Genomic DNA, 16,720 nt, shown 5'->3' with positions numbered 1-16,720 from the left:
GATATTATGTTGAGAAACAAGGTGTCTCTCAAATATGTTGCATTGCCAATAGTTCCTCTGAGCAGCGCTATTCCAGTCCGCTCACCCCCTTCGCGTGACACCCGGGCTCAGTGACCTCTGATATCCGGTGATGTCACGTCAACTGAGGTGGGCCTCAGTCTTCCTGAGTGCTTGGCTGTAGGCGGCGTTTCACCGTTCATCACAGCCCAGCATCGTGCATGCGCTCTGCAGTGGAGGGAGCAGAGCCCTGGGCTGTGATGACCGGTAAAATGTCACCCACAGCCCAGTCACTCAGGAAGACTGCAACCCACCTCAGTTGACATGACATCACCGGACATCAGAGATCACTGTGGCCCGGGGGTCATGCGAATGGGGGAGCGGACCGCAATAGCACCACTCACAGGCAATATTGGCAACACAAGGTATTTGAGAGAAACCTTGTTTCTCAACATGATATTGATGTGGCCAGTAATCAAAAGGGTTGAATCACCCCTTTAATACTTTTAGTTTTATTTAGCAAAAATGCAGCAAAAATAAAACCAACCTCGTTTGCTGCATTTTTTGCATCATTTTTTTTTACTTTCTCATTACTTTCTGAGTGAAATAACAGCAAAAACACTGAAAGAATCGACATGCTGCAGATGATAAAAAAAAGCTGCAGTTCTCAAATTCACTCAGGAAAAAAAAGTATGTACATAAGATTTCTGAAATCTCATAGCTTTTTCTGTTAATGTAAAACATAGATTCATATTTGTTTAAAAAAAAACCAACTTTCTTACTGATATCACTGCACATGAGAAATTCTGTATCTGGTTCTGACCTGGAGTGACCCGTGGACCCTCATTCTATGAACGAGGCTTCATAGGTTGGAGTACGGATTCGGGGAACATCGTGGGACCAGTACACAATAGATTACTTTGGATCTTCATGTTTTTGTTTTTTTTTTAAATAAATTGGTGAACGAGGGATATTGTGGAGCAGTCTTTATTCAAATAAACAATTTTTTTTCCCTGTGTGTGTGTTTTTTTAACTTTATACTTACTGAGTTAATAATGAGGGTGTCTGATAGACATCTCTCTAATCCCTGGGCTTGATGTCAGCTGTCAATTCACAGCCGACATCAACCTGCAAAAATATTAATCCGATGGCCAATGCACCAGGGCAATCAGGAAGGGCCGGGGTGAAGCATCATAATTGGCGCAACAAACGGATGTGCCAATTCTGGGGCGGCAGCAAACTGCTATTTTTATTCTGGGAAAGGCCAAATAACCATGTGGCTTCCCAGCCTGATAACACCAGCTTGTAGCTGTCTGCTTTACCTTGTCTGGTTATAAAAAATAGGGGTGACCCCATGCCGTGTTTTTTAATTATTATTATTTATTTACTTATTAAATTAAACAGGCCAAAAACATTCTTTAGTGCCACATGAAAGACACTAAAGGGTGCAAGTTTAAAACCCTGCCTACATGTCTGCTTTATTCTAAACTGTCCCTCCTTCATCAACTCTCCCTGAACTGTAGTGTGCAGAGCATTGCTCCCCCTGGTCTTACATAAGACCCGATGATGTGATGCGGCTGGCCAACCAGTAATGCCTGTAGCCAACATGGCTACGGCATTATTGTGATTGGCAGGCAATCACTGCATGTTCAGTGACTGAAAAATAACTTTAAAACATACAGGGCGGAAACTTGAGAATGGCGCTTGAGCACAAAGTAACGAGCGTGCCGAGCTCCCGATGCTTGATCAAGTATTGAGGAGTGCCGAGCTCATCACTAAAATAAACACATTGCATTTTTTTGTTCCCTTACTTCAAGTTGTATATAAAAAGCTCCAAACGAATATAATGTGCTTAGAAGAATATAATTTTAAGTTTAAACTTTTCAAGCCTGTGATTATAAATGGTTTGAAGTCTTGAAATGTGAAAGCATGGAAACTATGGATAGTTTTGATACACTTTTCATGTTGTGAAATAAAGAAGAACAGTCAGGAATGTGCCAGGTATATAATACCTTCTCTAGGGCTATCTCTTTTTTTTTTTTCAATATTTTTATTTCTCCAATTAATCTAAAAGAAAATATGAAACAACTCAGGAAATATGCTGAGCTACATAGGTATGTTCGGGTATCGACCAGCTGTGGGGTCATTCATGATCAGGCTTCCTTCTTATTTAAGATGGTGGAATTTGTTCTCTCATGCTGACTATAGTTTATTGCTGTGTTGGTCTGTGTGCTGTTGTGTCCCAGTCCTGCAGGTGATTGTATTGATTTGTGTTGTTGGGGATTTCTCCTTTTGTCTTGTTGATTCCCCCTGCTCTTATTTTTCTAATAAGCTCATATTGTCTTATACCTCTGTGTGTGTGCTGTGAGATAGGGTACCTTCTCACTTAGCGATGCAGCAGCGATCCGACCAGCGATCTGACCTGGTCAGGATCGCTGCTGCATCGCTACATGGTCGCTGGTGAGCTATCAAACAGGCAGATCTCACCAGCGACCAGTGAACAGCCCCCAGCCAGCAGCGACGTGCAAGCGACGCTGCGCTTGCACGGAGCCGCCGTCTGGAAGCTGCGGAGACTGGTAACTAAGGTAAACATCGGGTATGGTTACCCGATGTTTACATTAGTTACCAGCGCACACCGCTTAACTGTGTGTGCAGGGAGCAGGGAGCCGCGCACACTGAGCGCTGGCTCCTTGCTCTCCTAGCTGCTGTACACATCGGGTTAATTAACCTGATGTGTACAGCAGCTACATGTGCAGAGAGCAGGGAGCCGCGCACACTGCTTAGCGCTGGCTCCTTGCTCTCCTAGCTGCTGTACACATCGGGTTAATTAACCCGATGTGTACAGCAGCTACATGTGCAGAGAGCCGGAGCCGGCAGCACAGGCAGCGTGAGAGCTGCGGAGGCTGGTAACTAAGGTAAATATCGGGTAACCACCTTGGTTACCCGATGTTTATCTTGGTTACAAGCTTACCTCAGCTGTCAGACGCCGGCTCCTGCTCCCTGCTCGCTTCATTTGTCGCTCTCTCGCTGTCACACACAGCGATCTGTGTGTCACAGCGGGAGAGCGGCTTTGAAGAAAACGAACCAGGGCTGTGTGTAACGAGCAGCGATCTCGCAGCAGGGGCCAGATCGCTGCTCAGTGTCACACACAGCGAGATCGCTAATGAGGTCACTGCTGCGTCACAAAAAGCGTGACTCAGCAGCGATCTCGGCAGCGAGCTCGCTGTGTGTGAAGCACCCCATAGAGTTTTGGTTTCCCTTGTTTGTCTATTTTTGTTAGCGTTATCACTCCTGCCCTGGCCCTCTCCAGGAGTTGGGGGGAGGGAGTATAAGAGCTGGTTAGTAGCAGGGCCAGGAAGGAGCCTCAGACATCCGCACCTTCAGAGGTAACTCTGAGATCAGGGACAGCTAGGGCCCCTTAGCTTTAGGGTCAGTCTAGAAGCCCCTATTCCCTGCTTTCTCCCCAATCACCGTGACACTTTCATGTCCTAAAAATGATGGCGATCATACTAAATACTAGATGTAGTGATTTACTTTTATTCATCTTTGCATAAACTAATATGAGTGTGGCGCCCTGGCCTAGCCAGGTCGTCACAGATAACACACAAACACCCCCACCCCCATTACACAGGGACACCAGCCAAACACAAAACCCTTGTTGCCTCCCTCCAGTGTCTTTTGTCCACACCAGGTGGGGCGGAGCCAAGCGGTTGGCCCCACCCACCAAGGAGTTCACAGTCCTGGAGGCGGGAAAAGTGACAGTTGAGTGTTGGAGTTTGAAGTGAGAGGAGTGAGCACTTGGGTGTCTGGGTTTGTGGCCCAGGCACTGAAAGCAAGGTTGGCAGACGGTGGTGGCTGTCTGCAGGAGTGGTGGGGCAACGCGGAACCGTAGGATCGGGGTCGGGCGACGGCCCGCCGGTACCGACCGGGGAGCGAAGTGAAGCCAGCACACACAGGCAGGGCCATCGGACCCCGACCAGGCTTGGAGCCGCAGACAATAGTCAGATCTGAATGTGACTGGAACCCCAGGGGTTTCACAACAGCAAAAGTCCCGATTGAAGGCAACAGCCCACACGGTGAGGGTATACAGCTACCGCCTAAGGCTAGAGACCCAAGGGCCAGCACGTGAGGGCAAAAGGGCTCCTCCGGTACCCATACACCGGGGAGCGGACTACCGTTGGGAATCCATAGTAGTCAGAAGGAGAACATCAAGGTGCAGGGAAAGACAGCCGCCATCACCTGTCCGGGGAGAGACACTGCAGCCGGCTGCGGGACCCGTCCATCCAGCCGTTTGGTTTACCGAGGACTTTGTACCTTTCTTGCTGAGTGAGTACACCCGTGCCATCCGGCACCGCGCCGCGCTGTCCCTGCAACCCTGCACCTCACCGACCCTGCTTACCCGTTACATGATCGGGCCCCGGAACCACCGACCCCTACCCACGGAGGGGGAAAACAACATCCCAGCTGCTCCCTACCATCGCTCCCGGGATCCCCGTCACCAGCAGCGGTGGTGCCCATCTTCACTACGACCCGTGGGTGGCGTCACGGACTAAATCCTCCAAACCAACCACCCCTTTCACTCACGGGTGAGGAGCGCCGCTCGAGTCCCCTGATCCGGCCCACCGCTCGAGCCACCGAGCAGCCATCGCAGCAGCGCCAGACCCGAGCGTTAGCGAGCGCAGCGCAGTGGCGTCCTCCCCGCCCGTGACATGAGTAAAACTGATTTTTTAGTAAAAATAATATAATTAACCTTACTTCATGTTATGAATTGCAAACTGTGCTATGAAACTCAGTCTTGTAAAAAAAAAATTGGAAATTGTTGTCGTGTCTAGTGTACTATTGATCAAAATCTTATTTTTTAAAGGTGGCGTACTTATTTATGCTAGGCACTTACTAAATATATATATATATATATATATATATATATATATATACACACACAGTATAATGTAGTCTAACAGGAAATGCTAAATTAGAATTATGTACTATACGTTTGTACGCTAAGACGAATGTTCCAAGACATTAAATTCTTCATTTCATCCCATACAGAGTGGAAAAGTACCAATCAAGGACCTGTTCATAGATCTTAAAGATGGAAGAAAATTGCTGGATTTGCTGGAAGGTCTCACTGGAACCTCTTTGGTTAGTAAAACATTGGTTAAGCGCTTCCTGATTTGTGTGTCTCAGTAATGGACTCGCAGTTTTGTGGAATGAGGTTTGCAGTTGGATCTCCATTTGGTTACACAGGAAATAACATTTTGTCATGCATGGCTTTCATTATTTATGCTCAGCACATTTTCACTGTGTGGCTGCAGTTGTCTTTGTATCAGATGGGAAATTAATTAGGGGCTGCCTGGCAAAATTTTAGCATGGGGCAAGCACTCAGCACTGGCCCATTAGCAGCAGGGCTGTATTTTGCCTTCATGCTGCCCTAGGCACTTTAAGTGGTCGCGCCCCTTAGTGACAACGTAAAACTGAGTTTTCGCACACGACATCTGTTTAAGGCAGATCTACTCTGTAGCACACTTTAAAAAGTATCAATAAGAAACTACCCCCCCCCCAATGGGAATCACCACAGGCACATCAAAACATAGCATGAGTATAAAATATTCCCACCATCCCCACTTATATACTGTGACTGTGACACTGCCCCTAATAAACTAAAACACCACTGTGCCCTCCCTTATAAACTACTGTATATCCACCACACCTTCCTCGATTATGAAATATGATCTGTACATTGTGAGGAGGGAGCAGCATGATGTGAGGAAAATGTCCCATGCATGCTGCCCCCTCCTCGCAATGTCCCATGCATGCTGCCCCTTCCTCACAATGTCCCATGCATGCTGCCCCCTCCTCACAATGTCCCATGCATGCTGCCCCCTCCTCACAATGTCCTATGCATGCTGCCCCCTCCTCACAATGTCCCATGCATGCTGCCCCTTCCTCACAATGTCCCATGCATGCTGCCCCCTCCTCACAATGTCCCATGCATGCTGCCCCCTCCTCACAATGTCCCATGCATGCTGCCCCCTCCTCACAATGTCCCATGCATGCTGCCCCCTCCTCACAATGTCTCATGCATGCTGCCCCTTCCTCACAATGTCCCATGCATGCTGCCCCCTCCTCACAATGTCCCATGCATGCTGCCCCCTCCTCACAATGTCCCATGCATGCTGCCCCCTCCTCACAATGTCCCATGCATGCTGCTCTCTCCTCACAGTGTCCAATGCGTGCTGCCCCCTTCTCACAATGTCCCATGCATGCTGTCCCTCTCCATGAGCTCCTAATGCTGCCTTCCTCTTTTCCATGAGACCTTCATGTTGCCCCACTCATGCTAAGACCACCACACTAACGCTTATGCTGAGACCCCCATTACCCCACTCTTGATATTGACTCCCCTACATTGCTCCACTCCATACTGATCCCACACATGCTGCCCCTTCTTCACAATGAGCTCTCAATGCTGCCCCCTCTTATTCTGTGTCCTTACACTCCCCCCACCCAATCGATTTTGTCATTGCACTATCCCTCATCCCTTGTCCTCTGTCTCTAGCATTAGCCCCTCTCTCCCACTCCCCCAGCATCAGCCTCGCTCCCCCAGCATCAGCCTCTATCTTCCCTCAGCATCAGCCTCTCTCCCCCAGTCTCAGCCTTTGCCTCCCCCCAGCCTCAGCCTCCCTCCAGCCTCCCTCCAGTCTCAGCCTCAGCCTCCCTCAAGTCTCAGCCTCAGCCTCCCTTTAGTCTCAGCCTCAGCCTCCCTACAGCCTCCCCCCAGTCTCGGCCTCAGTCTCCCTCCAGCCTCCCCCAGTCTCAGCCTCCCTCCAGTCTCAGCTTCTGCCTCCCTCCAGCCTCCCCCCAGTCTCAACCTCCCTCCAGCCTCCCCCCAGTCTCAGCTTCCCTCCAGCCTCCCTCCAGTCTCAGCCTCCCTCCAGCCTCACCCCAGTCTCAGCCTCCCTCCAGCCTCACCCCAGTCTCAGCCTCAGCCTCCCTCCAGCCTCCCCACAGTCTCTGCCTCTGCCTCCCTCCAGCCTCCCCCCAGTCTCAGCCTCTGCCTCCCTCCAGCCTCCCCCCAGTCTCAGCCTCTGCCTCTCTCCAGCCTCCCCCCAGTCTCCGCCTCTGCCTCCCTCCAGCCTCCCCCCAGTCTCTGCCTCTGCCTCCCTCCAGCCTCCCCCCAGTCTCTGCCTCTGCCTCCCTCCAGCCTCCCCCCAGTCTCAGCCTCTGCCTCTCCCTCCAGCCTCCCCCCAGTCTCAGCCTCTGCCTCCCTCCAGTCTCAGCCTCTGCCTCCCTCCAGCCTATCTCCAGTCTCAGCCTCTGCCTCTCTCCAGTCTCAGCCTCTGCCTCTCTCCAGTCTCAGCCTCTGCCTCCCTCCAGCCTCCCCCCAGTCTCAGCCTCTGCCTCCCTCCAGCCTCCCCCCAGTCTCAGCCTCTGCCTCTCTCCAGTCTCAGCCTCTGCCTCCCTCCAGCCTCCCCCCAGTCTCAGCCTCTGCCTCCCTCCAGCCTCCCCCAGTCTCAGCCTCTGCCTCCCTCCAGTCTCAGCCTCTGCCTCCCTCCAGCCTCCCCCCAGTCTCAGCCTCTGCCTCCCTCCAGCCTCCCCCCAGTCTCAGCCTCTGCCTCCCTCCAGCCTCCCCCCAGTCTCAGCCTCTGCCTCTCTCCAGCCTCCCCCCAGTCTCCGCCTCTGCCTCCCTCCAGCCTCCCCCCAGTCTCTGCCTCTGCCTCCCTCCAGCCTCCCCCCCAGTCTCTGCCTCCCTCCAGCCTCCCCCCAGTCTCTGCCTCTGCCTCCCTCCAGCCTCCCCCCAGTCTCTTCCTCTGCCTCCCTCCAGCCTCCCCCAGTCTCTGCCTCTGCCTCCCTCCAGCCTCCCCCCAGTCTCTGCCTCTGCCTCCCTCCAGCCTCCCCCCAGTCTCTGCCTCTGCCTCCCTCCAGCCTCCCCCCAGTCTCTGCCTCTGCCTTCCTCCAGCCTCCCCCAGTCTCTGCCTCTGCCTCCCTCCAGCCTCCCCCCGTCTCTGCCTCTGCCTCCCTCCAGCCTCCCCCCAGTCTCAGCCTCTGCCTTCCTCCAGCCTCCCCCCAGTCTCAGCCTCTGCCTTCCTCCAGCCTCCCCCCAGTCTCAGCCTCTGCCTCCCTCCAGCCTCCCCCTAGTCTCTGCCTCTGCCTCCCTCCAGACTCCCCCCAGTCTCTGCCTCTGCCTCCCTCCAGCCTCCCCCCAGTCTCTGCCTCCCTCCAGCCTCCCCCCAGTCTCAGCCTCTGCCTCTCTCCAGCCTCCCCCCAGTCTCAGCCTCTGCCTCCCTCCAGCCTCCCCCCAGTCTCTGCCTCTGCCTCCCTCCAGCCTCCCCCCAGTCTCTGCCTCTGCCTCCCTCCAGCCTCCCCCAGTCTCAGCCTCTGCCTCCCTCCAGCCTCCCCACAGTCTCAGCCTCTGCCTCCCTCCAGCCTCTCTCCAGTCTCAGCCTCTGCCTCTCTCCAGTCTCAGCCTCTGCCTCCCTCCAGCCTCCCCCCAGTCTCAGCCTCTGCCTCCCTCCAGCCTCCCCCCAGTCTCAGCCTCTGCCTCCCTCCAGTCTCAGCCTCTGCCTCCCTCCAGCCTCTCTCCAGTCTCAGCCTCTGCCTCTCTCCAGTCTCAGCCTCTGCCTCCCTCCAGCCTCCCCCCAGTCTCAGCCTCTGCCTCCCTCCAGCCTCCCCCCAGTCTCAGCCTCTGCCTCCCTCCAGTCTCAGCCTCTGCCTCCCTCCAGCCTCCCCCCAGTCTCAGCCTCTGCCTCCCTCCAGCCTCCCCCCAGTCTCAGCCTCTGCCTCCCTCCAGTCTCAGCCTCTGCCTCCCTCCAGCCTCCCCCCAGTCTCAGCCTCTGCCTCTCTCCAGTCTCAGCCTCTGCCTCCCTCCAGCCTCCCTCCAGTCTCAGCCTCTGCCTCCCTCCAGCCTCCCCCCAGTCTAAGCCTCTGCCTCCCTCCAGCCTCCCCCCAGTCTCAGCCTCTCTCCAGTCTCAGATTCAGCCTCCCTCCAGCCTCCCCCCAGTCTCAGCCTCCCTCCAGCCTCCCCCCAGTCTCAGCCTTCCTCCAGCCTCCCTCCAGTCTCAGCCTCCCTCCAGCCTCCCCTCAGTCCCAGCCTCTGCCTCCCTCCAGCCTCCCCCCAGTCTCAGCCTCTGCCTCTCTCCAGTCTCAGCCTCTGCCTCCCTCCAGCCTCCCCCCAGTCTCAGCCTCTGCCTCCCTCCAGTCTCAGCCTCTGCCTCCCTCCAGCCTTCCCCCAGTCTCAGCCTCTGCCTTTCTCCAGCCTCCCCCCAGTCTCAGCCTCCCTCCAGTCTCAGATTCAACCTCCCTCCAGCCTCCCCCCAGTCTCAGCCTCCCTCCAGCCTCCCCCAGTCTCAGCCTCTGCCTCCCTCCAGCCTCCCCACAGTCTCAGCCTCTGCCTCCCTCCAGCCTCTCTCCAGTCTCAGCCTCTGCCTCTCTCCAGTCTCAGCCTCTGCCTCCCTCCAGCCTCCCCCCAGTCTCAGCCTCTGCCTCCCTCCAGCCTCTCTCCAGTCTCAGCCTCTGCCTCTCTCCAGTCTCAGCCTCTGCCTCCCTCCAGCCTCCCCCCAGTCTCAGCCTCTGCCTCCCTCCAGTCTCAGCCTCTGCCTCCCTCCAGCCTCCCCCCAGTCTCAGCCTCTGCCTCCCTCCAGCCTCCCCCCAGTCTCAGCCTCTGCCTCCCTCCAGCCTCCCCCCAGTCTCAGCCTCTGCCTCTCTCCAGTCTCAGCCTCTGCCTCCCTCCAGCCTCCCCCCAGTCTCAGCCTCTGCCTCCCTCCAGTCTCAGCCTCTGCCTCCCTCCAGCCTCCCCCCAGTCTAAGCCTCTGCCTCCCTCCAGCCTCCCCCCAGTCTCAGCCTCTCTCCAGTCTCAGATTCAGCCTCCCTCCAGCCTCCCCCCAGTCTCAGCCTCCCTCCAGCCTCCCCCCAGTCTCAGCCTTCCTCCAGCCTCCCTCCAGTCTCAGCCTCCCTCCAGCCTCCCCTCAGTCCCAGCCTCTGCCTCCCTCCAGCCTCCCCCCAGTCTCAGCCTCTGCCTCTCTCCAGTCTCAGCCTCTGCCTCCCTCCAGCCTCCCCCCAGTCTCAGCCTCTGCCTCCCTCCAGTCTCAGCCTCTGCCTCCCTCCAGCCTTCCCGCAGTCTCAGCCTCTGCCTTTCTCCAGCCTCCCCCCAGTCTCAGCCTCCCTCCAGTCTCAGATTCAACCTCCCTCCAGCCTCCCCCCAGTCTCAGCCTCTGCCTTCCTCCAGCCTCCCCCCAGTCTCAGCCTCTGCCTCCCTCCAGCCTCCCCCTAGTCTCTGCCTCTGCCTCCCTCCAGACTCCCCCCAGTCTCTGCCTCTGCCTCCCTCCAGCCTCCCCCCAGTCTCTGCCTCCCTCCAGCCTCCCCCCAGTCTCAGCCTCTGCCTCTCTCCAGCCTCCCCCCAGTCTCAGCCTCTGCCTCTCCCTCCAGCCTCCCCCCAGTCTCTGCCTCTGCCTCCCTCCAGCCTCCCCCCAGTCTCTGCCTCTGCCTCCCTCCAGCCTCCCCCAGTCTCAGCCTCTGCCTCCCTCCAGCCTCCCCACAGTCTCAGCCTCTGCCTCCCTCCAGCCTCTCTCCAGTCTCAGCCTCTGCCTCTCTCCAGTCTCAGCCTCTGCCTCCCTCCAGCCTCCCCCCAGTCTCAGCCTCTGCCTCCCTCCAGTCTCAGCCTCTGCCTCCCTCCAGCCTCCCCCCAGTCTCAGCCTCTGCCTCCCTCCAGTCTCAGCCTCTGCCTCCCTCCAGCCTCCCCCCAGTCTCAGCCTCTGCCTCTCTCCAGTCTCAGCCTCTGCCTCCCTCAGCCTCCCCCCAGTCTCTGCCTCTGCCTCCCTCAGCCTCCCCCCAGTGTCTGCCTCTGCCTCCCTCCAGCCTCCCCCCAGTCTCTGCCTCTGCCTCCCTCCAGCCTCCCCCCAGTCTCTGCCTCTGCCTCCCTCCAGCCTCCCCCCAGTCTCTGCCTCTGCCTCCCTCCAGCCTCCCCCCAGTCTCAGCCTCTGCCTCTCTCCAGCCTCCCCCCAGTCTCTGCCTCTGCCTCCCTCCAGCCTCCCCCCAGTCTCTGCCTCTGCCTCGCTCCAGCCTCCCCCCAGTCTCTGCCTCTGCCTCCTTCCAGCCTCCACCAGTCTCAGCCTCTGCCTCCCTCCAGCCTCCCCACAGTCTCAGCCTCTGCCTCTCTCCAGTCTCAGCCTCTGCCTAACTCCAGCCTCCCCCCAGTCTCAGCCTTTGCCTCTCTCCAGTCTCAGCCTCTGCCTCCCTCCAGTCTCCCTCCAGTCTCAGCCTCTGCCTCCCTCCAGTCTCAGCCTCTGCCTCCCTCCAGCCTCCCCCCAGTCTCAGCCTCTGCCTCCCTCCAGCCTCCCCCAGTCTCAGCCTCTGCCTCTCTCCAGTCTCAGCCTCTGCCTCCCTCCAGCCTCCCCCCAGTCTCAGCCTCTGCCTCCCTCCAGTCTCAGCCTCTGCCTCCCTCCAGCCTCCCCCCAGTCTCAGCCTCTGCCTCCCTCCAGCCTCCTCCCAGTCTCAGCCTCTGCCTCTCTCCAGTCTCAGCCTCTGCCTCCCTCCAGCCTCCCCCAGTCTCAGCCTCTGCCTCCCTCCAGTCTCAGCCTCTGCCTCCCTCCAGCCTTCCCCCAGGCTCAGCCTCTGCCTCCCTCCAGCCTCCCCCCAGTCTCAGCCTCTGCCTCCCTCCAGCCTCCCCCCAGTCTCAGCCTCTGCCTCCCTGCAGCCTCCCCCCAGTCTCAGCCTCTGCCTCCCTCCAGTATCAGCCTTTGCCGCCTCCCCCCCCGCATGCGCAGATCTCCGGTCTGCATTAGAGACACTCCCACGCTCCTTATGAATCCACTTACCTGCTCCAGTGCCCGCCGCCATCTTCCTGGCTCACGTGAGTATCCTCTTCTGACACCAGCTTCCATCACGGCGTCATCCGCGGCGTCCTGCTGTGAGCTCTGCATGTGACGTCCACACAGCAGTGGACGCAGCACAGAGGAAGGAGCTGATTGGCGCGCGCCTGTGACCCCGGAAGTGCAGGCGCCGGCAGTTCCGGGGTCAATCAGCTTCCTGTGCTCCGCAGCCACAAAAAAAAAATGTAAAAAAAAAAAAAAAAATTTTTTTTTTTTTTTTTTTTTTTTTGCTGCCAGAAGGTGCCGCCCCTCACAATCTGCCGCCCTAGGCACCGGACCACGGGTGCCTAATGGTAAATACGGCCCTGATTAGCAGCGAGTGGCTGAACCTGAACAGAATGTTATAACATTCGCCCTTGAATCCTCTGCTATAAGAGATGGCTGCTGGTGTTTTCATTTCTGGATTACACAAGAATGTGTAATAACAGATACATGGTTAACTGTTAGTAGTCGCTCAATCATTTAGCAGCACTAGGAAATCTAAATTAATTGTTTTTTTTAATTTTCACTAGCTGTAGGTTCTGCAGTGTAGTTTAATGCCATTAATAATCTTTTATTATAACTACCGGTAGTTGTCTGTATTGTGAAACAGCAGTATACTTAAAGAGAACCTGTCAGCACGATTTTGTAATGTACTGTAAACACATGGCTGTAATGGTGTTCTAATACTGATTTCATTGATTCATTTGGTAAACAAATCCGTTTTGTTGTTCTGATTTTTCTAGAGCATTTAGCTGCTCGCCTCTCATCCCTCTTCTCCTTCTCATCTTCTGTAGAGATGCAGTTATACATCACCAGCCCTTAGCTTTCACAGCAGGTCCAATCACAGATCTGTGCTAGGAGTTGTGTACTTGTTCAAATGCCCTGTTATCTTTTTGTAAATTCAGGAATAACAGTGCATAGTCTCCAGAACAAACCACTGAATGCTCAGTGTGTTATAGCAGAACTTGTGCTGGGCTATATAGTGTTACTAGTACTACAGTTCTAGTCGCCAGAGCTGTCAGTCAAGGAGACCCTGGAAATCAGGACATAAGAAAACTGCAAGGAGAATGCATTGCTCTGAATTGCTCAAGAGACAACCTCAGAATGTCCCTTTAAATGGTTATTCCCCAGACATAAGTTTCATCCTTGGGTAGGAGATAACTTACTATGTTGGGAATAACCCTTTAAGGGAACATGTTGTTACATTCATGCTGCCAGATTTCAGCCAGGTATGTATTTCTGTGACATACTTCTGCAGTTTGTACCGAAGATGTGGTAAGTAAAGTTGGCCACGGACTATATGGAGAGACCTGATTAGTCTGGTAATTAGTCTGGGCTTATTTCTCCATGCCCTTCTTTTTTGATTGACAGATCCTTCACTATGTACACGCATAAGTTACCTGTCAGCCAACTAAAGTGGGGCGTGGACAAGCCTGCTTGGGACGTTATCTGACTAGTAATATCTCTCACTAAAGTCCCCGACTGCTTTTTCAACGTATGTTTTCTTTAAAAGAAAACAGTGTTTCAGAGAAAGTCATACATGGCAGTACTAGTGCAGCCAGGCTTTGATTAATGAGGCCCAGTTTGGTTAGCATGAATCTAGTAACAGTTTTGCTGTGATAAGAACACCATTATAAAATAGAAATGAACATGGGTTGTCTTTATTGCTGCTTGAGTTCTCCTTTGACTTCTATTATACTTGGGTACTCAAGTCGAATCCAACTGCTCATTACGAGTACCGAGCACCCAAGGATGGGAGTGCCTGCTCATTACTAATTCCCTTTAAGGAGAACCTCTCTTGAGGTCATAGGGGGCCAGTTTTTGCTCCTATTTTCTTCCTGCTGCTCCACAAAATATTCTGCTATTGTTTTTATTTTTTCAAATACATCATATAGTTTCAGATTTACGGGCCTTCTTATTTAGTGATAATTCTTATGGTCATCACCAACTGGCATTTACTCATGGGATTCACTGGGGCGTGTGTTTAGGCTACTCTGAATTATCCTGTGTATTGTGTGGCACCCCTGAGGCTACCGTCGCCATAGAGGTACTGCACCTCAGCCAGAGGTGTGGTGCCCCATCCTGGGTAAGAAAGAGGCCATCTACCGGTTCACATACCAAAACCTGCAGACACCCAATTATTAGCTCACACATTAGATCAGGGCCAGGGCAGGTCCCATTAATGCTCATCGACCAGTAATCTGGTTATGGCACTCAAGCCCCATGCACTGTGGGGAAGGGGGTGGAGCCTGGCAGGAGGGGAGATACAGGAGGAAGGCAGTGAGTTCCAGTTGGTTCCAGTTAGTTCGAGTTAAAGAGTTGTGAGGAGACCAGTTAGACGTGAAGACCCTGGGGTCCTGCTTGACTCAGGTGACGCTGAAGGCAGAATCCCAGAGACTTAGGGGAAGTGCGCCAGACTTCCCTATGGTTTTGTTCCACAAGCAACATTTGACGGTGGAGTAATTTGGTCGCAAACAGGGTCCCGGTCCCTAGACTAGGAAAATACTTCAGGACTATCTAGTAATACCGGATGCCAGGGTGGCTGTATGCACCTTTGAGCCACAGGCAGCACCCGAATCCGCTGGAAGGGGGACACAGAAGATCATGGAGCCAAGCTGGTAGAATTCCCTTTGAAGGTCCATGGCCCCTGGCTTAGGGAACTGTGTGTGGAGGCGCAGGACAGACGGGTGAGAGTCAGGAAAGGTAAACGAAGGGTGTAACGGTACTGGCCACGAACTTACTCAGGATCGGCGGAGGCCCATCACCGGGGATCCCAGCAAACCGTGGGTGGACTAAGCTGGCTGTCAACCTGGAACCGATTCATTGAGTAAAAGACTGTTGTTGCAAAGCCCTGGTGTCGTCTCCATTCCTCCTACGTCACAACCTACCATCATAGACTTTTCATATTTCCAACGGTTGCCTCGGGGTCCCGCTCCACCTGTGGGGAGCAAGAACACCTCAGCTGCGCCATCACCACCTGCCCCGCAGCGGCCCACATACCCACAAAACCACAAGTGGCATCACAAACTTTATTTTATTGTAAATATAACTCCCATCATCATCCCCTTTTTTAGAAAAGACAACGCCAGGGTCATGGAGCTGGACGCCGCCACTGCTGACATCCCCGGACTAGTCCGGCCCGGTCACGAGTATCGCCTAAGGCCCTGGGGTTGTGCGTGTCAATTTCACCCGTGGTAAAGACCATAAAAATTAGCAGCAAATTAAAGTGAACCGTATGGAGCATGGGGAATGAATTAAGAAAACAAATTGGTCCATTTCCACCTGGGGACAGGTACACCTTAATGTTTATTATAAAGCCTTTGACATTGCTTCATTGTCAGTGAATTTGATACTTAAAAAAGACCAAACTGGTCGAAACGTTGCTGTTTGTCCATCCAATGGAATAAATATTGAATTTCGGATTGAATTTCTCCCAGTGTGACGCTGTCACCCCTTTTTTCTTGAATTTGATACCTGTCATCAAACCTCGCTGACGTCTATAGTTTCTCAGACCCCCCCCCAGCCCGTCTGTCCAGTTGCATTGGATTTGCTGCTTTGATTTGTTTTTTATCCTGGAAAAGTGTCTTAAGAGGAATCTGTCATCTGCTCCACCTTTAATCATTAAGAATAACATGCACGTTCAATCTAGCTAAGCATGCATCTAAATGTGAGGATTGGGGTGATCGGTGCCAGCAGACAACGTTTAGCCGTCAGATACCGCATACCTATGGGCAACTTAACATTAACTATGCAAATGACAGGAGTTAAAATCTTAATGTGCTTTATAGTCAGCATGATGTAATTCACCATCTATTCCCAGATGAGACTCGATCACTTACTCTGCCTTTGGGGAATCATGTATTCCATCAACGGAAAGGCATCGTAAATGTAAGATAAGATCCACAGTGCAGTAATGCCTATCTGGATGGTTTCTTGTAAGAACTTGTCTCCTCATTAGAATAGCTCTATGGCTGCAAAAACAATATCAGAATAAGTATTACCTTATCCCAGGGTGGCATGAGACTTCACATACATCTGGAGTGACTGGCACCAAGGTGAAACATTGCTGTATGTTACATTGTGTGACTTTGCCGTTCCATTTGTGATATTTCTGCTCTTAGAAACATACCGGAATATAAGTGATCAAATACGCAGAAGATTTCCATTTTGCTTTTATCTTTATAAATTGGAGGGAGCAAGAAATCTTTTTAACTTGAGGCTGTCCTGTATTTTTAATCCCAAACTCCCAGGGAATCCATATGAGGACAGAGCAGTGATAATGTAGCGTTACATGGTATCCATTAGTATCATGCTTATGTCACACACAAGTACACAATTTTTGAGCCACAGGACTGGGATTGTTCTGGACTTGGTGACGTTTTACTGATGAGGAACGCTATAATTTTTTTAAACTCATTTTATTACATGCTCCATTAGCATGTTAGTATGTCCCTGTGGGTGTGCTAACATGCTAATGAATGTGCAGCGTCACAGGATGATCTCACTCACCTCTCCGCTGCCATCGCCGCCCGACACTGGATTTTGGCTCAGTGCGCATGGCCCCGGAGTTTGGGCCATGCGCACTACTTCAGTTTGAAGCCAGGACGCGTGCACCCGGCTTCATAGTGTGCATGACCTAAACTCCGGGGTCATGCGCACCGCGCCAAAATTCCACGTCGGACGCGATGGCAGTGGAGAGGTGAGTAATCATCCTGTTACACTGCGTATTCATTAGCATGTTAGCACACCCACAGGGGCGTACTAACATGCTAATGGGGGCAACTGGCCGGGGAATTAACGCCAGGGGGCTAGTGCCCTCGCTCATTAGCATACGGTATAAGATCTTTAGAAATACCTTTTCTAAAGATCTCTTTATC

At 53.5% G+C, this 16,720-nt stretch overlaps 1 protein-coding gene across 1 annotated transcript in view; it reads left to right on the top strand.

The window, feature by feature from the left end:
* UTRN (utrophin) overlaps positions 1-16,720 on the top strand; it is a 1,025,654-nt gene that overhangs the window by 158,846 nt on the left and 850,088 nt on the right. Inside the window, exon 4 of the mRNA XM_075339520.1 lies at positions 5,047-5,139. Coding sequence (XP_075195635.1) covers positions 5,047-5,139 — 93 coding nt within the window. The remainder of the gene's footprint in view (positions 1-5,046; positions 5,140-16,720) is intronic.

The sequence above is a fragment of the Anomaloglossus baeobatrachus genome, chromosome 3 (assembly GCF_048569485.1).
Source record: "Anomaloglossus baeobatrachus isolate aAnoBae1 chromosome 3, aAnoBae1.hap1, whole genome shotgun sequence".
In the NCBI taxonomy this organism is placed as follows: domain Eukaryota; kingdom Metazoa; phylum Chordata; class Amphibia; order Anura; family Aromobatidae; genus Anomaloglossus; species Anomaloglossus baeobatrachus.
This window is presented reverse-complemented; position numbering and strand designations above follow the sequence as displayed.